The sequence below is a fragment of the Peromyscus maniculatus genome, chromosome 4 (genome assembly GCF_049852395.1).
Source record: "Peromyscus maniculatus bairdii isolate BWxNUB_F1_BW_parent chromosome 4, HU_Pman_BW_mat_3.1, whole genome shotgun sequence".
In the NCBI taxonomy this organism is placed as follows: domain Eukaryota; kingdom Metazoa; phylum Chordata; class Mammalia; order Rodentia; family Cricetidae; genus Peromyscus; species Peromyscus maniculatus.
In genome coordinates this window covers 124,455,378-124,481,172 of record NC_134855.1, presented here as the reverse complement: position 1 = coordinate 124,481,172, position 25,795 = coordinate 124,455,378, and the positions used below count along the sequence as shown (strand labels likewise).

The window sequence follows — 25,795 nt, the reverse complement described above, 5'->3', positions numbered from 1 at the left end:
AATGTCCATCTCTGGTCTCTACATGCATACATACACACTCATGTGCACCTGTACGTATATGCACAAACATGTATACATACCACATACACACAAATGTAAGTTAGATGGTGTTCTCCACTTCTCTAAAACCCTCTAGAAGGCTTCTGTCTTCCTTAGAGTAGAAATTGAGGATTCTTACAATTTCCTACAAAGCTCTTCTTGTTTCCTTCCTGACTTCTCTCCCTCCTGGTCTTCCCTCTAATAATGTGGCTCTGGCAACTGTGATTCCTGCCTTTGCTTAAACATGCCAGTCCCATTCCTGTCACAAGCTGGACACCTGTTGATCTTCATGGAATGTCCTCCCATCCATGGTCCTCATCTCTCCTGGTCCATTCCTCCATCTCCTGCAGAGTTGCCATGAAACATCTTTCATTAAAGCCCTCCCTCTCATTTTGATAGAATTGGAGATACACATCCACCCAAAAGTCCTTTGCTCTTCTCTGCATTATCTTCTATTTTACACAGCATATACTGTATATGTTTAACTGTTTGTTTTCTGAAATCTGTAATAAACTTGGAGTTAGGCTATAGTAGAAATTGTGTGTGTGTGTGTGTGTGTGTGTGTGTGTGTTGTGTGTGTGTATGTGTGTGTGTGTTCTTCACATGCCCCTTTAGTGAATAGATTAGAATAAAAGTTCTATCATATAATAAATATTATGCAAATTAATGAAAAATCAAGAGAAATTGTAGGTGTATATAAGAGTTACTAGCCAGATCCAGTTCCAGATCTCACAGAGCTGACAGCCTCCTTGGTAGTGAGTAGAATTAATGAAATTCTAACAGAGGGGAAAGGAAGAGAAAAGAAAGAAATCCAAAAAAGACATCCATGAACACTATGGTTTGCCCACATGATGGAAATGGATCTAGCAAAAGAAAACCAAGCCTTTCTTAAAAGCAGAAGGGAGTGAGGATGATGCAGGATCTTGGAAGCAGAGGATGGAAAATTAAGAAAATGAAGACTGTGAATAGAGTGTCAGGAAGTACATCTGTGTACCATGCATTGTAACATGGCATGGGCATGTAGAAAGAATAATGCCACTTCTGTGAATGACAGTGGAGGATAGTAGGGGGAACTTCATAATTTGCCATTTAAAAGGCCTTGTAGAAAGTCCTCGTGGAAAAGCCTGGTGGGACAATCTGTGCTCGCTGACTTGGAAGCTCTCAACTTGCTCTGGGTGACAGCCTGTGTATGTGTTCATCATCCCCAGTCTTTTCACACAGAGCATCAGTTCTCTAATCTCTGCCCTAACTGTTGCTGGGTCTGAACATAGTTTTTCTGTTATGAATCCTAGGTTCCATTCTTTGGACCTCTGTTCGATGGAGCCATCGTGAGTAGGAAGCTGCTGCCAAGCCTTATCTGTGCCACGTGCATCAATGCCAGCAGAGCGGTGAAGTGCCTCATCCCACTCTATCAGAGCTTGTATCTTTTTGCTGTACATATGTAACTTATTAACCCTCCCCAGGGTAGGATCCCTGGCAAGCTTTCAGGAGAGGTAAGTGGGCTTCGGGCCCAGGCTGTGGTGCTGTTGGTTGATCTCTATGAAAGACAGTGATATTGTGCTGCATTGAATGTAGAATTTGTTTTCCTAGTTTGTTCACGAGTCTGTCTGAGAGTCTGTGATGGTCATGATGTTCAAGCTCATGGCTTCTGGGGTTTTCCCCAGAGTCAGTCTCTTCTTCTATCTCGAGTCACATTCCGCTGTGTAGAAAGAGGAATATGGAGCAAATCATTGCAAGTCTCATTCAGAGCACCAGAAAGCAAAAGCAAATGAAATGACTAATAAACCAGAAACTGTACACCACACCTGAGAAACGCAGAGTTCTGAATGATCTGACTACAATGAAGGAAGGAGAAATTACACCTAGCAGAGAGGAGAGCGAAGAGAGTCCCCGAATCAAGTTGTATCTGGATTCATCGGTAAGAGTGGAAAGAAATTTTTTTGGTAATTTTCTGCAGTCATTAATATTTCTTCTTTTAATCCCTGACCTCATCTCTGAAAACAGAAGAAATTTCATGTTTCTAATTTTTCTTTCAAGCATTAATTGGCATGTGTATCCTTAAATTCACATGTGATCTCTAACTATGAGAAACGAAAAAGATTAAAATGAGTGACGTCATAAAACCACTACAAAAACCATCTGACTTCCTAATAAAACTTAGAATTTCTTTGTTTCTAATTGCTATTGATAATGATTAAAAACACATTCTATTTGACCTCTCTCCATAGACTTCTCCCAGCCTAATTATAAGTGATGTATTATTAGTGGGTAGATGGAGAGTGAAAAATAACATGTAAAGAGATACAGTTTGTGACATACCTTTCATTAAAATATTGGTCATTTGGTTGACTAATATCCTGCCTTTAGATTTTAAAAATACATATGCCATGTGGCAACTTAAAATTATCATAGAAATTAGTAGTAGAAAAGAGCTATTAGGTCCCATCTGGTCCCTCCCCTGGGGCCAGGCTGCATTATTCCCTCCAGCACACTCTCCCTCTTTGTCCAGGCTGGTGGGGAGTGTTTGGAGGTAGCACTCACTGCGGAGACTTCCAGAACACCCCAGACATAATCTATAGCTGCTGCCACTTTCTCTTCCAGCATGGAGATTTTATTTCACACAAACTGCAGCTTATAGGAACTTCTTGACAAATATGAAAAAGACCTATCCAACAACTGATCTGTCAGTTGACATACGAACTGGGATGAGCTAGACACCTGTCTGTCAAGGATGCTGGACCAAGGCAACAAAAGTCCTTTGAAAACAAGAGCATCCTATTTTGTAGAAGTCCACTGTGTTTTTTGTTTATTGTTTTTTAATCCTGTCACCCTCTCCACTTATCAAGCACATCACAACATAAATGCTTTGCAATTTTGCTGAATGGTAACTAGGTACCTTTGGAGCAGTCAGATTTAGGGAAAACATTATTTTTAAAAGTTGGAAAGATAATAATCAGTATCTCCTTAAAAACCTCAAGGAAATCATATCATGACTGTGGGTGCCAGTACCCAAAAATAGCTCACAAAACAGACGATTTGACATCCTAGAGGACAACTTAATATTAAAAGGAGGAAAAAAATAATAACAAGACCTATTATATTGATCATTATAAAGTTTGAAATATTTTTCTCTTCTATATATTCTTTAATTAATTTATTATTAATCTAAAACTGTAAATCAGATGATATAAACAAATTTTTATCCAGATATAGTCATGTGAGAAAAACTTTGTGATCATACAGTGACTGTTTCTGTCTGTAGAACTGTTAATACTCTGGTCAGAATAAGGAATATAATCAAAATGAGGAAATGGGAGGGAAAAAAGAGAAGTTCTTGTACTTTAAAGTCCTCACTAAGTTTTACAACTATATCCAGATGCCTGTGTCAGCTGCTTCGTAATGTTCACTAGAACATTGAAGTCCTCAGAGTGCTCTGGGGAACATCTGGACTACTTCAGTGTCATAGCTGATACTGGAATTCGCTGCTTCATATATTCATATAGTTGGATTCTGAAAAACACTGAATATTCTAACCAGTCCTAATTCTGAGTGCTAATTGCATTTCTTCATTTACCAAACAAACAGTTCCTGGACTGTCTGCAACTCCATGCTAGAAGCTAGGGCTACCGCAGCACAGCAGGGATCCAGGAGCCAAGTCCTTGTGCACACATTTTAGAAATGAAACCTAAGGAGTGCTCAAGCTGACTGGTTCCCCTGTCTTCTGAGAACAAGTGAAACTGAGAGTTGGGGTGAACAAGAATCAGGATAAGGGGGCCCTCCCTAAAGCAGAGATTGGAGAATGAGAGGGAAACTGTCTTCAGAAGCATAGGTGACATTCTGGACAGAGGACCCAAGATTCAGTGCTCTAGGGGGCGGGGAGGGGGTACATATATATTGCATGAATCCTATACATGTTCAGATCTATCAGGTTGCCTGTGATGGACCAAAAAGTTAGCCACGGTAGGAATAGCATTCTAGGTGACCCCCAAATAAGCTTCTCAGACTTCCAGTTTGCATGCACCTCAGAGTTCTCATCTTAGCACAGCATGCTAGAGGTCCATCCAGGGCTGCCCAGTAGACAGTGGGTAGGCAAGGGGTGTAGGCGCTACCATCCCCTACAAGGCTGTGCAGAACCCTTGGATGTATCTTGATCAGTGCCAGTGGCTTAACCTGACCAATGAGGACTGAGTATGTGGTGTTCCTCTTTAAAGAGAGGAGAAAGCGCCTTGAAAGGTCCTGAAGTATAAAGCACTATTCATTTTTCTGCTGCCTTCCAATTATTTCTATTTATTATCACTCAAAGTAAAGGAGTGTTAAATTTTAAATTTTTGGCATTGTTTTTTTTATCATTCTAAATTATATAATACTAACTTGATAACAAATCTATAAGCTCTCAACTCATCATCTAGAATCAATGGAATTTTGCAATTCATATGCCATAGCTCATGTGTGCATATGTTTTGTTCTTAGTAAAAACACTGCACAGAACAATTTTACCTGTACATGTTTTGTTCTTGTATGTGTATTCTAGCAGCCCTCTCCACTGTTAGTTTGCTGCTGAGCAAGGGAGCACTGACAGGCAGAGAAACCTGGGTCACTCTGTAATCGCTTTCCGTCTGGGGTAGTTTGCAGAGTAAATGATTGGCTACGACAAGAGAGTGACGCAGCTAAGGAAGGGTTTGATAGGGTTCTTTGGTTGCTCATGGCTCTGTGGTCACTCACTGCTGCTTTCTTTCCACATTCAAAGCGAGTTCTGCTTTGGACGAAGAATGTGACCTCTCAGCTTTTATGACATCTTAGTCATTGAGGAAACAGGTTCTCATGTCCCGCTGCCCAAGCCATGTGGCCCTGAAGCCCTGCCTGAAATCCCCAGTACATACTGAGGAACTCTGGTTCCAAATATCTGGCATTGGTAGGGGTGTGTGTGGGGTGGGGGGGTGGTGGTGGTGGTGTTTTTTGTTGTTATTGTTTTTCCCCTAAAGTCAGGCCAGTATATCCCTTAGCACAGCTGTTTTGGTGTGAACCCAGACTCATTAAGGAAGGAAGCAGCTTGTATCTGCTGCCCTAGAAGAAAACTTCACTTAAAGACCAAATATCAGAGAAAGAATTACTGATACCTGTTCCCTTGAGATGCAAGGCACAGAGTTGAGCAATAAGAATTTCCTTTTCACCCAGGCCTTTTTATATATCCACCCTGTGTCCTTGTTTTGCGTCTAATATGTAGATTATAGTTGTGAAATCAAACACTGACAAGCTGCTCGTTTCATCTCAATGTCACTCACTGTCCAGGTGTCCAAATGGCCATTTTGTGAACAAATGGCCGTGTGGTTTATCCAGACCTTTGTAGATCCTTAGGTCGAGCACTTGCCGTCTTGTGTAGTGACTGCACACTGACCCACGCTGAGCCTGATGATAGCCGAAGCAAAGAGCCAGTGAAATCACTTAGTTATTTCTACCATCCCATCCTCTCCCCAGGCGATTGATACTTAACTTCCTTAGAATAAACTTGATTGGGACCCATTTTCATGTACATTTTAACTAATAGCAGAAATGTGGACAGTTAAGTGTCAATTTGACTCTGTAATGTTAAAAAAATGCACTTCTAATTAATTGGGAATTGGAAGCACCGCCTGAACAAATTTGTCTTTTGGGCTTTTTTTGTTTTGTTTTTTAGCAGTAAATCTAGCTTGGGGTCAATATCAAAGGAGTTCCTGTGTGAGGTTCTCTTGGCTAATTGATCAAACAGTTGGAACTGTGTGGGAGAGTCACATAGAGGACTGAAAAAATATCATTGTCTCCCGTTAAAAAAATGTGAACACAGTAGGGCTGTGTGTAGAAAGCATCCCCTAATGGTGCTCAGCCTTTTGTGTCTTGTAGGCTTTCCTGTAACCTCCTCAGTGGGCTGAATCAAATCTGCCAAGCATGCCTTCATCCCGTGGCCACGGCACCACTGAGTAGTGAGAGCCAGCTCACCTACCATCTGCCTCTTCCTAGTGCTCCCAGGCAAGCAGGGCCTGTTCCTGTGCCTAGAGCACAGTAAGCGGGAAGCTTGCCACAAGTTATGTTTACAGTTCCCAAGCCAACTAAAAACCCAAAATGAAACTGTGGTCTGCTTATAGAAGTTTCTACAACCATTTGAGCCAAGGGCTTTCATTCTGGGCAGATAACTTGTTTCAGGGAAAAGGTTCCTTCACCATATGCAATATGCCCATTAGGAGGAGTTCACCAAGTAGATGATGGCTTTCCAGAATAAACGTCCACTTCCGTAGAACAATAGTCTCAGTGGTGTTTGCCATCTCTACTCTCTGAAAGTATTTGATGGAGAGAACTGGTGTTGCCTATGATAATGTAGTTGTATGCCTCCTTCTGTCACAAGTGAGATTTGCTTTCATTTTCAGCTAACAGTTACGTAAACATTTGGTAATACTAAAGCTTCTCTCTTAGACATGTGACTTTAATATCATCACTAGATTCTGCTCCCAGTTTACATAGCTTCAAAAATGACCTCCTCTCTAAAGCTCTGACAATCCAGGTTCTTTCTTCTCTGGTGGGATCCTGAGCTCTCCTTCCAGGACAGACCTTTGATTTCTTCTGCCCATCTCCCCCACACTGCAAAAAAGGAAACCAAGCCACACCATGTGTTGTAGTTTGCCATGCACAACCAATTATGCATTTGTCAACATTTGTAGCCTTCCTGTCATATGCCAGGCACCATCCTAGCCACTAGGAATATAAATGTGAATAAGATACTCCAAGGGAGCGGACACTGTTTGCTCATGGACCAGGCTATGAAAGTCCATTACATATGAGAATGATAGATGCTCCTGTATGGCAGAGTGTAGGGTATGCACATGCAGGTACAGGCACACAGAGAAGTCAGAGACAGTGAGAGCATGCACAGAGCTGTGGAAGGAGTTCTGAGAGAGAATGGGTCCTGGTCTGTAGCAGAGGCAAGGGGATAGATTAGAATCTATGCAGGGGTGAACTGATTCAGTGTATAACCATAGATAGCCTTCTGTGGGGCAATTATAGAGTAGACATTGAAGGAACAGGCAGGTATAGAGACATAGGAAAGGGGAGCAAAGAGGAGAGAGAGGAAGCTTTGCTTTCAGCAAACTGGCCAAGCAAGACATAGCCTAGTAGTTGGCTTCATCCATCATTGGAGCCAATAGTCTCAGGTCTTTACATGGAAAATTGTGTGTAAGAAGACTGAGAACTGAGTTACTACAAGGGAGGAGTCAAGACATACCAGATAATTAGAGCACCAGAAAGAAGGAAAACACTTGAGGATGGAATTGAGCACTTATGGAGGGGAAACTAATGTGAGGGGGACTGAATTTAAGTAGACTGAATGGCAGCAAGTTGCAGATGGAAGGGATGGGTGATGCTTTAAGAATTGGGACCTCTATGCTGAGCAGTGGTGGTGTACACCTTTAATGTCATGGTCCACAGGACAGCCAGAGCTGCACAGAGAAACCCTGTCTTAAAAACAAAAACAAAAACACACACAAAAAAGAAAAAGAAAAAACAGAATTGGTACTTCTAAACAGACCTATAAGAAAAAGAGTTGTAATGGGTATTTCTTCTGCTTGGTATTGACTCTAAAGCACATTCTACTATAGGTGCAAACATTTGGGAGATAGTCTCACCTTTCAGGAAACTGAAAGTGAACCCCAAAAATGTACCATTTAGAATTCATGCCTTAATAGTTGGAAAGCATGTTGTGACTTTGAGTGTTGCAGAAAGTGGTGGCGTTGTACTCGAGTTTGTATATGAATGGGAGAAAAGTGGAAGTAGACTGTACTCTAGACACTTGGGAAGCACAGTGCAGACACTAAAGTTGAGAAGGGTAAGTGCTACATTTCCCCATGCAGGAAAAGGAGGACTGAAACAAAAGAAAAGAAAGAAAGAAGGAATGGGGATTCCTAACAGTGAGATTTTTAAGTTTCGGTTACATGGGGTATGGTAGCTCACACCTGTATTTCAGCACTCCGGAGGTGGAGGCAGGATGTCAGGAGTGCAAGGTTACCTTCAACTTCATAGCAAACCCAAGGCTAGCCTAGGACACTCGAGACCTGCCTCAAAACCAACGAATAAGTAAATAAAATCAAAATGATTTCTCTGAGAAAGAAGGAGAGGCATGAAAGAGTAACCAAAGTAGTTGCTCAGGAAGTTGGTTTCTGATAAATTCAAGTTGAAAATCTGTAAATTAAGATTAAAGGAGCCCCAAGTGCTTAGAGGATCGACACTTATAATAATGTCCCCAGAGTTCCCATCTTCTGGAGCTGCCATGGCATAGAGAATACACCAAAAAGAAAGGAGATTGGTTCCTATGAGTAAAGTCCTTGTTCAGACCACCCATGTCTACCATTACACAGAGCACATATGTAGTAGAGCTCAGAGCCATAGAGATATGTCTGCGTGTATGTGTGTGCGCGCGAGTGCGTGTGTGTGTGTGCGCGCGCACACACACACATCCACACCCACACCCACAAATCATGCTAATAAAAGATGCACTGAGAACTGGAAACAGGAAAATATTTCTCTCCTTTCTGAATAAAGTTAAAGGCTGAATTTTGAAGCATTGCTTGGATCCCTTGTAAATATGTAAGACTAAAATCATTAAACAGAAAAGAATGTGTTCTCAAAGAGTAGGGTGTCAAAAACACATTACATTTTTTTTTCAGAGCGTAGAAACTTACAAATACAAATCTTAACTTTGACAAAGTATCATGATCACCTGGCAGACATGAATGAGAACTATGGGACGCTGAGAGATGGGTGACTTCACTGTGGCCAGAACTGCAGTACCTTAATTCTGAACTACACTGTGCTGCTTTCTGTACATTAGCCTACCTATCTTCCTATTCAACAGTTTTATTAATGACTTAGCAAAATTCTAGAACTATCATTTGAAAAAAAAAAAAAAGGGTGGTGGTGAGTGGGTTAACTAACCCAAGGCCAGGTCAGAAATTAGGGTGGTCTCAGCAGATGCTACCTTTGGCCCAAACAAGAGGACTGGAAAGCATGAAAGAAATGCCATATGCTTGGGTTGGGTAGCCAGCTGTGTAAGAGCAGGAATGGGCTGACATGGCTTGACAGGAGCCATCCTGAACAACAGTGGAGATTTAGAGTGACCACAGATTTCATGGGAGAGATGGAAGGGTGACCTGTGTAGCATTTGGTAGCACCAGTGTTCTTTATGACATGGTGCAAAAAAGCTCAAGATCCACTCCTAGGAGTTAGGATACTGCCTCTGCTCCTACAGGCTCAAGCATCATCATCCAAAAGGTAGTGTGCTACTCTGGGTGCCACATTGGAAGAAGGGCCTCACAACTCAGAGCCAGTCTAGAGAAAGTCTGGCCATTATGCAGTCTTAGGCATCTGGAAGCTATTAAAACCAAGAAGGCATCATCTCTAGTACCTAGGAGGTTGTAAATGAACCTACCTGCAGAACTGAGACCAGTGGGCAGAGCCAGCCAGAGAGCAGCTTTAGCTCAACGTCATGCAAACAACCAGAGCCTAGAACCAGCAGACCAGCTGCCTGCAGGCTGAATCCAGCCTACAGATGGGCTTTGTTTGAACTGCACTTAGCCTCCTTGAGTTACCAAAACACAAAACTGAAGATTGTCAGCCACAGTGAAAAATGGGGAGACTTTGCATTTTTAAAATTGTAGATTTTTTTTAAAGAGTAGTTTATGTATGAGTGTTTTGTCTGTATGTGTATCACATTCATGCCTGAATCCTGCAGAGGCCAGAAGAAGGCATGGGGTTGCAGACTGTGGTGAGTCCTCATCAGTACTAGGAACCCATCCCAGGCCCTCTGCAAGAGCAGTGTGGACTTTTAACCATTGAGCCATCTTCCTAGCCCCTAAAAAAATGTAGATTTTTTTTTAAAAAAAGATTAATTTATTCATGTGTGTGTATGCATGTGTATATGCACATGTGTATACAGGTATGAGCAACTCTGTACTCTTGGAAGCTAAAAGAGGGAATTGGATCCCTCAGAGCTGGAGTTATACCCATTTGTGGGCTGCCTGGCTTGTATTGAGTGCTAAGATCTGAACTCTGCTTCTCATAATTGTTCAGCAAGCACACTTAACTGCTGAGCCATCTCCTCATTCCCCCAAAATATAGGTTTTGTTTTTTGGGTTTGTTTGTTTGTTTTGTTTTTTGTTTGCCTGTTTGTTTTTGGTTGTACGCCTAACCTTTAACAGCTGAGCCATCTCTCCAGCCCACAAAATGTAGGTGTTTGTTTGTTTTTAATTTCTCCTAAAGACTAAGAATATCTGAGTTTGCCAGTAGTGGTGACACACCCCTTTAATCCCAGCACTCGGAGGCAGAGGCAGGCAGATCTCTGAGTTTGAGGCCAGCCTGGTTTACAGAGTGAGTTCCACTACAGCCAAGGCTACACAAAGAAACCCTGTTTTGAAAAACCAAAAAATAAAATAATAATAATAATAAATAATATCTGAGCCTACTGGATTTCCATCCCATTCTTGCTAGTAGCACCCAGCCTCTTTACTAGACACCTGTCCTTCTAGCCACTATAGTCCACATCTCATGAGACCCAGTATCAACACCACCATCACGGCTATTAGGTGCCAACAGTAAAGTAGCATCCAGTTCTGACTAGAAGTCTAGTAAGTGCTGCCTTGGTGCCAGCCTGGTTCCCATAAATAATGGGTTCCAAGCCTTGGTTGTGAAAACTAGAAGATCCCTGCTGGGAGTTACATGGCTGGAATGTTTACTTTTTACCCAGTAAGTATTAAAATAAAGGGTAGGAGATGTCTCCTTCAAGGGCTTGTAGAGAATACCCTGCCCTATGATAAAGGTCTGCTTTTTGGGGTCAAAGCTGCCCAGGACATGAAACCTATAGGAAGCACCTGATTGCAGGGGAAGCTTTCATGAAAAGAGAGGAACTATTTCGTTACTTTTTGGTATGCATTGACACTTAAAAAGACCTCATCTCAAGAAAACTAACCCTTCTAACAGTCTGTAAGAAACCAGGCTGATGCTGTGCCTGGGAAGATGTCCAAAAGAGCCTGGGCTCTTCCTCTCTTGGCCACTTTCTCAACCGGGTCACTCCCCTCTCGCTGCTAGGCTGTCATGGGCAGAGATGCTCCTTCCCACTCTGCTGACCTGAGGGTCACTTTGCTGCACCCCACCCCACTTGCTACTGGTGGGTCTCTCCTGTGACATGGATTCCCATCCTCCCACCTACACAGTCTTTGTTCCCTTGAAGTCTGCACCAAGATCCACTCTCCTCTGCATTGAGTATTCAGCTCCCTACCATACTGTGAGGTTCCCAGTATGCCTTGTTTTCTTTCTCTTACCTTTGTCAGTCCCCTTTACCTCCTGGTACATTATGCATATATGTGTACAGATGGAGGGGGCCCGTGCAGGCAGTGAAGGAAAGAAAACATTCATTTGGTAAACCCATTTTGGAAAACAGTATCAAAAGATAAAACTGAGTACTTTATAACATTGCATTTTTGTTGTTGTTGTTGTTGTTTTCAAGATAGGGTTTCTTTGTGTAGCTTTGAGCTTTTCCTGGGACTCACTCTGTAGCCCAGGCTGGCCTCCAACTCACAAAGATCCGCCTGCCTCTGCCTCACAAGTGCTGGGATTAAAAGCGTACACAGACTGTGCATGCATCTGTGTACATCTGTACCTTGTGGGCCCTGCTTTTCCATTTTAAAGGTGTATTTCCAGCTTTGTCCTGAACACTCAGGGTACCTGTTATGTCTGCTGCCTGGTGGGATACAGATGCACATTGGAAAAAAAACAGCTTAAAGGGGTTTTTAGAAGAGTTCTTGAAAAGTAGGTACTATATGAAATAGTATTTTATTGGATGATAATGTTATACATGTTTCCTTTTATTGTGTTCAAAATAATTTTGTAGGTGGGAATTTAGCTCAGTGGTAGAGCACTTTCCTAACATGTACAAGGTCCTATGCTCAGTCCTTGCACATTGATTGAGTGATTGATTGATTGATTGATTGATTGATTTCACTGATACCCCCTAAAATTTATTGAAGGACTTTTTATTTTGAAATTAATGGACTGTTGAACAGTGTGAAAAGAACATGAAAGCTATTTGGTAAACAGTTTTCATTGAGCCATTAGTATTTAGTAGATTTGGGGGAGAAAGATTGAACTCAAAGATGGTTAAAGTCAGAAAACTTACAAAGAGAGACTTACTGTGGCCACCAAAACCCAGACCCTCAGGAAGGAGTGACAGCCCCAGTCCAGCTCAGAGGGAAATGGCCAGAAAGCCCTGCTTCTTTGGTGTTCCATATCCTAGGGCCCTACTAGTCCATTGCTGGGATGGGGGGCGGGCAGCTTTTTTTTTTTTTTTTTTAACTATTAATGTGTGTAAATTTTACGCACTTAAATAAAAAACGCCTGTGCTGCCCAAAGGAAGTTCTGAGACCAGCAGGCAGTGGGCTGGTCTAGGCCAAGCATGCAAATACTGACAGCTGAAGTCACTTGTTGGAAAGTCTACAAACTCTGGGTACAGCTGCATTCGTCAGTTGCTTTAAGGGAAGTGTAATCAGCCAGAGAGATGCATTTGCATCTCAATTAGAAGGAGTTGGGAGGAAGCACTAGGGTCTGTTGCAGGAAGGTTGTGGACGAAATCTCGCTGAGCACAAAAGCCTCTGGCCTTATCCTCCAGCTGAGTGGAGGACAATGTCTGAGGTTTCGTTTCCATAGGGACCAGAAACCTGCTGGGTCCCCGAAGAATCTCGGGTTTGCACTGTAATCCTTTGGTCATGATGACACAAATTCCACTGTTGTTCCTAAATACAGTTTGCTATTAGAAAGCTGTTAGGAAAGTGGAAATGGTTGTCATGTCAAAAGCATGTGAGAATGTTTGCTGACCCTGCTTACCTTTGTCATAGTGCTGTGAGCATTTCTAGGCATGTGGCATTTATTGGTGTCTGAATATTCAAAGAGCAAAAGGTTACACCTTAAATGACAGTGTCTTAGCATTTACAGATACCTGGGGATGACATAGATTCATTCTGATTTCTGACCCTTCCACACTCTTCAGCAGAGAGAAACACAGAGTACAAGAACCTGGTCACTGATCCGGAAACCGTCTGGTCATTATCTGGCCCTAGATGACTCCAGCAAATCTACAAGAGGTAGCCCTCACTTTGACATTTGGAAGCATAAAGTACTATAAATTAAAATTTTCTTTGGGACATTATCAAAGCAGTTACTTTCAAAGACTGAAATCTATGCCAGACCAGACGGACCCTTTGTTTCCAGAGAAGTTCTTCACTTTCCCAAAAGTCTGTGCTGGAGCCTACTGAGAGGAGAGGCTATTAAAACCTCTATGCCAAGTTACCCATCATAACCAGGAAGGACTCACCCTGAGCAGTTCTGAGGAAAACTTGTATTTTTGTTTTATTTTGTGCTGTCTTAGTTAATTCATTGGCTCCAACTTCAGAGTAACAAAGGAAATTTCTAAAAGTGGGTAGAAAAAGAAAAATTCAGTCTGACTTGTACAGACTGAATTCTCTTTATTTAAAAGACAAGGTTTGAAGTTCATCTTCCCATTCTGGAAAGTAGGGGAAACAAGTTTCCTAAAGACAATCTCTTCCAGTGACCACAGACTGAAATAACACATTGCAGGGAAACATCAGAACCTCTTAATCCAACATTAATCAAATTTCAGTTTACTAATTATCCATCCCATTTTGAAAGGACCGGCATCAACAGAAAACATCGTAGACTCTGGGATTATAAGCAGTATTTTGAAAGTGAGACTTTCTGTTATTCAAATCTCTAAAAAGGATAATACATGCCTTATTATAATAAGAGATTGTGAAAAGGCAAAGGAGGACAAAGCAGCAGGTCCCACTGGTGAGCCCTTCTGTGCGGCTGCAGTAGGCTCCCAGCAGGTTCCCTGCTGCAGTCATTTGCAACATGCTCAAGGAAATTTTTTTAATCAAAGCCGAATACTTTTTTGGTAATCCGAGCAAGTACAATCTAAATGCCATCATGTGAGCCTGAAGGGGCCTCTTTTCCAGTTTTCTGTAATACTGAGAAACTCCCAACTCCAAAGCAGATAGACCTTGCTTTTCAGGTGTCATCTGTGGCCCTATGCATTGAGAGCTTTTGCTGGAGAAGGCTGGTCACTAGGAGGATCAGTGCTGACCCTCGTCTCCCTGCATCCAGTGAGCCCACATGCACTTCCATCTGTATATTGTGTTTGCACATGCCTTAAGCACAGCCGGCCTAAGGAATGGGCATCTGCTTAGGTTTGAGCAGAGTAGCATGTTCCCTAAATGCCCCAATATTTTAGTGTGGACCGCTCTCTAGGTATGCCTTGTAATTCCTGACAAGCCCACATCTGACAGTCTGTCTGTCCAGACAGCCTTTTTGTTTCAACCGAGTCACAGAAACAAATGGCACCACGTTCAGTGGCTTATAGTTTTTATCTTCAGCTTATTTCCTCAATGTTTCATGTCAGGCTCCTATCTCCTGTTTGGTCCAAGGATATAAAAGAGTACAGAACGGGCATCCCTCTGCCATGTTCACGCCTTTAAACCTCCAGTACAAAGCTTTGGTCTTTCATCCACCCATGATCAATGAAGGGGCTGCCTCCTAAAAAACTCAGTCTGCCTGTCAGGGAACAAGCCAGCCCTTAAGATGCCAAGTCCCTGCGGTTCCCCTTCATTTGCCTATGAAGTGGGATGTAAGTCTATCAGTGCATCCCGGCCTTGAGGCAGATGTATGCCTGGAAGTGCAAAGTCTCATACCTCCACAAAGGGTTGGGCAGGCTGGCTGGCTGAGGGGATTCTGAATTTATAAGCAGAGTTCCAGAATTCCCCCAGGGCCCACTTTTCAAAGGCAAATTAGTACGTTTGCAACTTGATCCCTGGGCAACTTTTGACAGTTGTTCTAAGAATAATAAAACAGATGGACAGAATAGATTTTGGGGTTTCCATCCAAACTGCCATCCTCTGTGGAATTTAAAGAAGGCGGAGAGCCGGAGAGCCGATGGGGGAGCCGCCGCCGCCGCTCTCCATTGTGTTGTGCCTTTCACACCCAAGACTCATAACTTTCTCCCCAAAGAAGATGGAAACTGTCATCACATTATATTTTCCTGCTGAGCGTTCAGCTTGGCTATGAGAAAATAAATAGGATGTGTGGGAGTTTTTTTACACATTTAAAATTAACTGAGTTGAAGTCAGTAAAAGCAAATTTCTACTCCAAGAAACTGATGTTACTATGACTATCAGAGGAAACATAAAATTTGTCTTAAATTTAAGTAGCATATTTATAAAATCTTAAGCCCTTTGTTTAAGCCTTCACATATTATGTGCATATTTTTTGAAAATAGAATTTATTCCCAACAGTATAAACACATATAGTGACGTATACATACATTAGAAAGCTGTATCAGGAAAGACTGTTTAAATGATCTGATAAGGAGAGATTAGTCCTGCAGTTGCGCACTAGACTGTTATCACGCATGCGCTCTATGCTTGAAGATTGGGAAGCATTTCACAGTACCCACTCTGCTGCGGGTGGAGCCAGGGTCTGTTCGCCTTTTCTTTCATTTACCTTGGATGTGAGTTTCTGTAGTTAGGCCCTGTGATCACTTCTTAGACCAGAGAGGTTAAATAAGGTCAACTAGGCCTTAGAGCTCCAGAGCTAACCTAGGCCTGTGTGGGGTGTGTGTGTGTGTGTGTGTGTGTTTGTGTGTGTGTGTGTGTGTGTGTGTGTGTGTGTGTGCAGGTGGACAAACTGTCAAGTAGACTGTCACTGGTAATGGCACACTAGAATGGCATATTTTCCTTTCTTTGAAAACAGACTTGAAGGGATGTAAAGCCTTTGTCTACGTGTCGTGTTCCGCAGTGGCACAGATGTCATAGCACTGGACCCCTGTGCTTGGGCAGGTTTGGGGGTTACTTTTACACTCCTAGGGATAAAGCCCACACTCTACAGCATGTGACGCGCAGCCTATAGAGTTCAGGGTACCGCCTTTCCTCCCTGATAGTCGTCTTCCTACAAATGCTAGACCCATTTCAAAGTGTCTTTGTCATAGTACCCACATTTTCAGGCATATATGAGAGCTGGCCTCAGACAGACGTTGGGTTTCAACTTTAGACTGGTAATTAGTTCTTTGGTTTGGAACGAGTATTTTACATCTATCTGCTTCCTTATCTGTAAAGTGAGGAAAATAATCCCTCAGACAGATTATTGTTAAATATTTATGGAATGAAATATATGTAAAAATTTATCCTTAAAACATAACTGAAATGCAGCTTCTTCTGCCCACTTGTACCACATAGTTCCAGCCTAGATCATGTGCTAGACTGGTACACAGCTTCCTCTTAGTTTCACTACTTCTCTTGCAGATTTGTGCAGAAAGCAGAACGTTTTCCTTCTGGCAGAAATCAAAATATGTAGCTCAAAACCCTCCACACTACAGAAAAATCCAGTCTTTCTAATGGTCCCCAAACAGACCGGCCTCGAGAACTGCATGCTCTGCCTAGAATTCTGTCTGCCTGTGTCCCTCCTCCAGCGCCTTCATAGCCCCTTCTCCCTTAGTCCCTGTTGAAAAGTCGTTTATATAGTGTCCTAAATACCAAGTTCTCTTCCTTGGGCAGTCTTGCCTCATTTTTTTTCTTAGTTCTCATCATTTAATCATTGTGTCTTTCTCCCGTGAGTCCATCAACCACTACTGAAGACAAACCCATCATCGTTTGTGGCTGTATCCCCACCATAGGGAAGGAGAAGACTTGATAAAGCATGCATGCCATATAAGCAGGTAAAGAAGAGAGCAAGGGAGCAGATATGTGCTGGGTTGCCCAGGAAAGTCTGGCTCTTGGCTCACTCTCTGTGACCAGAAGTGGTTGTACCATGCCACCCTCTTTCAGAAGCTCGTGGTTCCCAGGCTTTGCCATGCACGCCACTGAAACCTGGCAGTTGTCTTTCTGTGTTCCTCCAGCCCCTGTCTCTGTGGTGATGACTATACTGTAGGATGCAGAGATGGGTAGCCTTGCTCCTGGGCAGCTTCTTCACCAGCAGGGCTTACTCTGGTATATAGGAATGGCCTAGAGTCAGCATACAATGGTTCTGCCTGTCTTTCCAAGGCAAACTACAGAAGAGAATCAGAGGATAGAGGGAGCTGCACAAGGGAGAAGGACTTCCACCTGCAGCTTCAGGCTGTCCACAGAAGTGGCAATCTCTCATTAGCATCTTCGTTGTTAGTCTTACAAGTCTCAATAGGCTAGAAGTTTCAGGAGACTTTGTTGTTTGTTTTCCAAACGTATATTCAGATAATAATTTATCTGTTGCTTATTTAAATGCCTCGAGACTGGAGGAATTTTGGTGAGCTTGCTTTGGGGGGAACAGTGTGTCATTGTGGTCCTGAGGTCATAGCTCTTGGTTCTGTTCAGAGGAAGGAATGGAAACTAGACTGTTACAGTTCTCCCATCAGTAAGCAAGCACACCACCTCGAACCCACTGCCTCAGAAGTCTCCATTCATATTACGAAGTGTGTTCAGTATTGTGGATTTTGAAAGGATGTGATGAAGAGTAAAGAACTTATTTGAAGTATTTCATATAGCATAAAATTGTTTTGCTTTACTAAGATATAAATAGTATCTTGACTGCAATAGGACTAAATAGGCATACTAGTTTTAAAACTTTGATTTAAAGTTCTGTGATTCAGGAGGTCCCTCCAGGCTTGACTGATGTTGATTCTATTTGTTTGTTGGTTGGTAGTCAAAAACAAAATGTTGCAAAGAGACGCACATGGGCTGGGATATATTACAGTCCTAGTCTATAAACCCCATTAGCTCATGCTCAGTGTTCATTCTTGCCATCAGTTCCACAAAGATTCCTCTGAACATTTGGCTGGAAGTTATCATCTTCCTTAATGCTGTATCAGTTGTATTGGGGGCTGAGGCGGTGGTGGCGGCGGCGGTGGTGTGATGTGTTTCTGAGGTTTGAACCTGGGGCAGGCAAGCAGTCTACCACTGACCTATACTCCCAACCCCACACTGATATTTCTTAACATACTCAAAATGTACTAAAATCTTTATTTAGGAAGGTTAGAAGCAGCCTACAAAATTCTGTTCACACTTTCATTGTTGTTGTTTTGGGTGGTGCAGAAATGAGAGCTTTGCAGAAACACAGGCTGCCTTCAGCAGTTCATTCCCATGCTGAAGGCTGTGTTTTCCAACATTTCCATTCCGGGTCTTTTGACTGCAGCATGTCGTGTTCATGTGGCAACTACTCTCACAGTGTTAAAATGTCCTCTTTCCGTTATGGTGCAATAGCATTTTTTTTTCTTCAGGTCAGCTAAAGGCTTATTGCTGGCCAGAGCCATCTCTTCTCCTACGCTGTTAGCCTCCTCAGCGTAGCACCCTGGACTAATCAGTAGACACTGCCTTGCTCATACTGCCCAGATCAAGGTCAGAGTCCCACAGGGAAAGCCTGTGCTCTTTGCCCTCTGCCTAGACAGCTGTTCTCAGATGTCCATAGGCGGTGTCCCCACTTCTCTGAGCTCTCCCCCTCCTTCCTGAATAAAGCTTGCACACCCCTATGCACATCTGTGCATGCACACACATCTCCAGTACCTCCTGTGGCCTTCTTGTGCTCTTTATTGTGTGAGCCCTTGTCGCCATCTAATTTACTATAGAATCCACTTACGCTTTTTATCTGTGTTGGGCCCACTGTATGAAGACAGAGATTTTTCTCTGACTTTTTCTTCTATGGCTAGCTCTAAAGGTGATAGTAGAAATATTTAGCAAATTGGCCAAACAAGGGCAGCTGAGGATATAGACCATGCTTGCGTTTTCCAGGAGAGACCCAACCCTGGATGCAGCCTCAGCACCTGCCACAGGATAAATATTTGTTCAGGAAATGCTTTTTAGATGAGTAAATGAAGTCAGCCCCTTGCCATCATAGAAAGGGCCACCAACTCCAGAACATTTCCTGTTCTAAAAAAAGAAATGAAAAATGAGTAATTCATCTTTCTGTTCAATGACTTTTACAAGAACTTTCCTATGAGATAAAGTGCAGATCTCATGATAGAAAAGACTACCATGACCTGTCTTGCCTTTGGCCACTGGATTGTAATGATTCTGTTTATGAGGCGATAAAATTCAGAATTTCAGTAAGGGACTCATGGAAACCCCAGGAGCCTATAATGTATGGAAAGTGAATGAGGATTCTGCTGTCAATGTCTCTCACTCTTACCCTCTGTCTGGGACAGGCCCAGGGGTGACTGAGCAAGAAGCATTCCAATGAGGCCATGCATTAAATCTCAGTAAAGTTTAGTTTACTTTCTAATTTTAAATAAAAAGGTAAAAAACAAATAGAAGTCTGAGCATTGCCTCCTTTCACAAAAGCCCCAAGGACTTTCTAGATAGTGTAGGGATTCTGGTAGAGGTGTTTCAAGAAAAATGGAGGAGGAATGACTGGGTTTCCTAGGCTCAGGTTTGGGTCTTGCCCAGGTCTGTCATGGCTGATACCTGTGCTGCAGGAACAGCTAGGAACTGGCCAAGTATCCCTTACCTGCAGCCCCTTCCTGTAGCCAGTTTGGGTCTTCTTGCCTCAGTCCAATTTCTGCCTGGCTCTTGGGGGCTTCAGGAGATGAAGGTGGGAGGCACAGGCTTTTCAGTCTCACATTGGACAACTCAGAAGTATAGGCCACTGCAGATCTGAGGAAGGAAAGAAAGCCTGTTGAGGTCAGCAACATCCCAGCCAGCCGCCCCCCAAAAGGTATTGTGATTGCTCTGGGTCAGGGCCCCAAGACAGACAAGTTGAGTTCTATAGGCCTGCCTTATTCATACTTCAGTCCCACCATACAGAATAATAGAACTCAGTATTTTTTAGTTGGGTAGAAATAAAAAATGCCAACACACTCAGGAATCGTGAGGACAAAGTATTCTGGTGCCATTTATTTAATTGTACCATAAGATATCTTTACTGCCTAGAAGGAAATAACTTGCCAAAAGGAGATAACTGCTTTTAAATAATGACCTTAATCCAATGCCTACTCATAAAAGCAATACAGTTCAGTTTGCTTCTATTTTCACAGAAACACATATAAAGAGGGCCTTTGAGTTCTACGTGGATTCCTTACTTTTTCTCACTTTAAAGTTTTATTACATTTTTATTGATTAATTGATGTGAGCGAGTGATATATGGGACGTGCCACACATGTCGGGGTCAGAGGGCAGCTAACTTTCAGAAGTTGGTCCTTTCCTTCTCCCAGGTGATCTCTGGGGATCGAATTCAGGTCTTCAGGCTTGGTAGCAGGTATAGTTAGTCACTAAGCTATCTCACTGGTCCCACTTTCCCACTTCAATCTGCTCTCATTAACCCTATATTTAATTTCACATAGCTTTTAAGAGTCATTGATATACTTCATAATTTCAGTTGTCATTTTAGGTGAATTTATGTTTTTTGTTTGTTTGGTTGGTTGGTTTGGTTTTTTTGAGACAGAGTTTCTCTGTGTAGTTTTGGTGCCTAAACTGGATCTTGCTCTGTAGCCCAGGCTGGCCTCAGACTCACAGAGATCCACCTGGCTCTGCCTCCCGAGTGCTGGGATTAAAGGGGTCCGCCACCACCACCCCCCGGCTGAATTTATGTTTTTATGCCTTTGGAAGTTTGCAAAAACCTTTCTGGAAGCTATATCGTTTGTGACATTGCAGTTTCTTTAAGGAGAATGAGTGTTTTGGGGGCCAGTCTTTTAATGTTCACCTTTAAGCTGGATGAGTAGTCCTCTTCTATAGGAAAAAGGGCTTTGTTATGTGTAATGAGAACCAGACTTCTGGCTTGGGGTGACTCTTGGGTACTAGAAGGATGTTCTTGAAATGCATCCACATTTGCTTTCCCCTCATTTATCTGGCAGTTCTCTGGCAACAGTCTTTCAGTCCTGCTGTGGATGAATATAGAGTACCCAAAGAATATAGAATGTTGCCAAGCATTTTTTAAAAGCTGGAGGCTTCACATGGCACCTTGGCTTCTCTGACAGGTCTGTGACCCACAGGCAGGAGAGGGGGCAGCGGCGTTTGGCCCCACACACCATCTCTGCCATGTCCCGATGCATATTACAGTAACCCTCATAGGTGCTGGGAAGGAGTGCTGAATCGTCATTTGGAAGTGCAGCCCCCCGCCAGAGCAGATCAATACGTGAGCTGTCTGTCTCCGCTGCTTCCTTTTCTTTTGCACAGCGAGCCTCTTCTGCAGGGAGCGATCGATGGCTCTAATCTTCAGCAGCCTGCAGCAAGTCATGTGAGACAGAGCACTTAGGTGGCATTACACGGACTGTGGAGGTGGCAGCTCGTGGCAGAGATTCATAGCACCCTCGCTAGGGACACATTCCATCCGTGACGGGTGGTTCTGCTCAGCCCTGCTGTGGAACACCGTTCCTCTGAAACTTGATTCAGGGAAGAGGGACTCTGCCTGGACTGTGTGCATGTTTGTTCAAGCATACATGTATGTGGATGCATGTGTGAACCACACACACAAACAGGCCAACATCCTCTGTTCGACTCTACTAGCTGTCACTGTGTCCTGGGCAGTTGAATCTACTCTAGAGCCTTGGGGTAGAATTAGTTACATTCTGGCTAAATTTCAAACACTAATGGTGGTTTGTTGGTTGGTTGGTTGGTTTTTTTTGTTTTTGTTTTTTTTTGGCGTGTGTGTGTGCGTGTGCGTGTGCGTGTGCGTGTGCGTGTGCGTGTGTGTGTGTGTTGTTTTTGGTAGAATTTGTTTTGTTGTTATTTTAGCGGGACATGATAGTCAATCTAGCCCTTAGAAAGTGGAGGCAGGAAGATGGTAGCTAAGATTACATGAAATCCTGTCTCAAAAAAAAAAATACAAAACCAAGTCTTTTTTTTTTCAATCTTTGAAATTCCAGTGCCTGAAGACCTTATTTGATGTGCTGTGTCTCAATGAAAGACAAGGCAGTGAAGGTCGCCTCATCTGTTTCTGGGTGGCTTATGGCCATATAAGAGGCTGAGGAATGAAGATCTGGCTAATCCCCGGACTACTGGGATGCCTCAGGAGCCTCCACCTGGGAATCCGCTGTGGTTAACCCAGGCAGGCATTTTCTGACAGGACTTGGGCTCCTTTGTAGCCTTTCTGTTTTCTTCCAGTGGTCCTGGCATCCTCTGTGAGATTCAGGTCAATAAGAAAGTAAGGGAGGGGTAAAAAGGAAGGCAAATCTGAAAGCGCTCGCAGTCTGAAACATGAGCAGCACTGGCTACTGTGGTGTGCCTGTGCAGCAGAGCAGGGCCAGGGGCAGCCAGGGCCCCAGTCTAATACCTGCTGCATGTAAGAGCCTTGCACAAAGGCCCGTGGCTCCCTCTGCCCGTCGGTGCTTTTAGAATGGCTCTTGCTGTTTGTCCAGGCTGGCCTCAGAACCACTACTATCTCAGCTTCCTGTGAAGCTGGGGCTACCGGTGGGTGCAGCCTTAACCAGGAGTCTACACATTTCCAAACTCGAGTCTGCCTCTTCTAGCATGTCATCTTGATTTCAGTCTTGATGGTCATCTCACGATGGGGGCCATTTTCACTCATCTGCACTTGACAGACATCTGCATCCTTTTGGCTTTCCAAAGTGCAGATCTGTCACCTTCAAAGATGCCCATAATGAACTTTTCTCGAATAAAAACTTCGCAGAGACAAGTTTTGTCCTCCAGAGCCAGGCACTTCTCTCTCATGTTCTCACACACCCATCCACAGGAAATGGAGAGGTGGCCATTTAACACAGCATCATTTCTTTAGAGGCTTCTGATACTGCGTTGGCAAAAAAGATGATCAGTCTCACTCCCAGATGAAAATGAGAGGTTAAAAGCAGGGTTGTGCTTTTCGTTTTTTCTTAGTTTCCTTGTTCATTCAACAAGATATCCATTGGCCTTTGCTGTGTGCCAGACTCTTGCTATTGCTGCGGGTAAACATATGGAAGGCATGACTCTTGTCCTCCAGGGGTGTTTCTGGAAGACAGCCTGATACAGCAAAGAGCAGTGCACACAGTTTCCTAATGGCTCCAATGGCAGGTTCAGCTCCGAACTAAAGGTCAAGTGTCCCAAGTAGGGGTCTTTGGCCTGGCTTGGAAGAATGAACAGGATTCTCAAAATCCTAAGTACAGCAAGGGTGTTGAAACACTGAACATTTCAGCCCAGAGCCTTCCACACACTTAGAACCATCACAGATCTTAGCAGTCAAAGAGCCCCAGATGCTTCTAGGAGGCCGAACCATGGCCACTAGTAATCTTGCCTGGAATTCCCAGAGCCCCACAACTCCCTACACCCCTGCTCTATGTGACCTCACTCTCTGCACTTAAACCCTTCCCTCATGAGACGCCTGAGGCCTTATGCTGTGGGACACAAAGGGGGCCAGGAGGTCAAGCCTCGTAGTGCTGTGTGCTCTGGTCCCCTGGAAGAAACATCAGTTTACTTAGGTTCACCAGCACCTGCTCAGTCCAGGCACTAAGAACTTCACCCGTGTATTTAGTCCATGGGTCCTTGTAACAAGCAATGAAGAGAAGTCATTTTCCAGGAGCATATTGTGCAAACATTGGACTCTCATCCGGTAAGACACAGTCCAAGCAGGGCACAGAGAGGTTAGATAACCTGCTGGAGGCCACACAGTTTTGTGACTGTGGTAGCTGGGACCTGCACCCAGCAGCAGCTGTTTGTTCTGCCTGTACTGTTAACCCACTGCCCACCACTGCCAAGTAAATTCTCCCTGCTACCCAAACAGACCCGTGGCCTTCTCCACACAGTTCAGTGCACTTTTTAAAGCACGTTGAAATTGTTGGGGAGATTTATAACTTGTAAGTTTACAGCAGATTTTGATAAACTACTAACACCAGTGTGTGTTTTAATGAGACTGAAGGCATGAACGAGCAGATTCTCCTCTTGAGGCTCTTGTGGGAACATGTCGACATTGGGCTGGCCCCTCTGAAGGCGGGCATTGTCGCCAGACTCATTAGCATCCGCGCTCCTAGCTAGCCCTTGCTGCTTGCTAGCTTACCAGCTGTCCCTGCTGCTCTGTACAATGTCGGATGTGTTCAGCTCACTGGGTTCCTGTCCTCGCCGCCGGGAGGAGACAGCCCTTCCACTGGGGATACCCACGTGGCTGCCTGTCAGCAGTGGTACCGAATAAAGTAATAGGCCTTCGCATGGCATATGGTGTCTGGATTCGTACAAGATGCAAAACTCCTCGGCTGCTAATGCAGGGTGACTCATAGCATTGCTAATTTTTCAAACAAAAGCTGACTTCCACACCCACACTTTTAACCCCTCCGGCTAAAAAAGTCTTGGGGGAGCTCCAGAAAGATGGCTCTCGAGGTGTTGTATGAAACATGGTCCGCTTACTTTAAGCTTGCTTAGCATTTAGTGAAGTTGTTCCAAATTTCCATGAAAAAAAAAAAAATAGCTCCTCTCCAGTGGAGGGGGGAGTTGTAAGCGTTAATTTTGAACTTTGAGTTCCTTCCTGATACTGGAAGAATGTAACAGTCTGATAGGCTGAATTTTTTTTTTTTAATTACAGAATTAGACTGGGATAGGGCTCAGTGGTAGAGAGCATACTAGCGGATGCGCAGCCCTCGGTTCAGTCCCCAGTGGTACTGAAAGGGAAAGGCAGGAAGAAAGGAGTGTCAGGAGCATGGCGCGGCAGTGCGGCAGTGCGAGAGCAGCTGACACCGGTTCCTACGTGCTTGCTTCTCCTCTAACATTCCACAGAAGCCACTGCCTGGTGACACAGAGCCTGTCAGTCGGCCTCTCCAGGCTCCCCGTGGCATAGTCTTAGGAAGTTATAAGAGGACGTTCAGAATTTGTATGGTTTGGGGCCATTGTGCAAATGTATACATCAATTTAATGTAAGATTTTTAGGTACTAAGAGGACATTGTTCGCATTTATGCAGTGAGCCTTCTGCTTTAATTAGTGATCAAAGTATTGGCTGTTTTATAAGTGATCCATTATTGAACATTTTATTTTAGCATCAATCAATCACCGACACAATTTCTGATTATGTGTTTCTTAATCACCGCCTGGCCCAGGGATTGTTTGCCATTTGAATTTGGCAGATGGACTGACTCATAAAGGAACTTTAGCCTATGAAATAATATAGAATTATTAAGAAACAAATTATAATTTTATAAATTATAAAAAAAGTTTTCATTTTGATGTGGAAAAGAGGATAGAGACTGGTATTGCCAGTAATCATTTGTGTTCCATTTTTCAAAGCAATTTTACTTTGATCGACAGATCCAAATGGAACAGTGTGCTCAGCATCTTAGGGGTCGTCATCTAGTTCAGAAAATAAAAGAAAAAAATCACACATTCCTGAACATGCCTTACATCTTAGAGCGTGGCACTTTGTTTTTCCAGTGACTTCCTAAGATCCTTGCCCTTTGCCATTAGAAATAAGCTGGCATGTGTTCAGTGAGCTAAAAATTTAACTAAGCACTTAGGATTTCCATTTTTAATATGTGTGAGGATATCTAGTATTGCTAGAAACTTCTGTGAGTTGATTTGAAAGCTGTAGCTATAACTACTTGCATTTTATCCTATTTCTACTCACTTTTATGAATGAGACAAAATACAATGGAATAATCAAACAATTTGAGAAGAACTAGCTGGTACTTGGTGTTGCCATGTGATGAAGAAGATGCTATCTAGCCAGCTGTGGACCCAGGGTCCGGCTCAGCTCCAGAAGGCACTTGGGGCATGGATGGATAATGTGCAAAAGCATAGCCTCCTCAAA

General features: G+C 43.4%; 1 protein-coding gene across 4 annotated transcripts in view; it reads left to right on the top strand.

The window, feature by feature from the left end:
• Ralgapa2 (Ral GTPase activating protein catalytic subunit alpha 2) overlaps window positions 1-25,795 on the top strand; it is a 286,655-nt gene that overhangs the window by 208,932 nt on the left and 51,928 nt on the right. For all 4 annotated transcript variants that reach the window (XR_013050813.1, XM_016002990.3, XM_006984478.4 and 1 more), the window contains one exon: window positions 1,332-1,459. Coding sequence is in view for 3 of the 4 variants with exons in the window: in XM_016002990.3 (XP_015858476.2) it covers window positions 1,332-1,459 (128 nt within the window). In the remaining variant the exon portion in view is untranslated. Of the gene's footprint in view, window positions 1-1,331; window positions 1,460-25,795 lie in introns of those variants that run through there.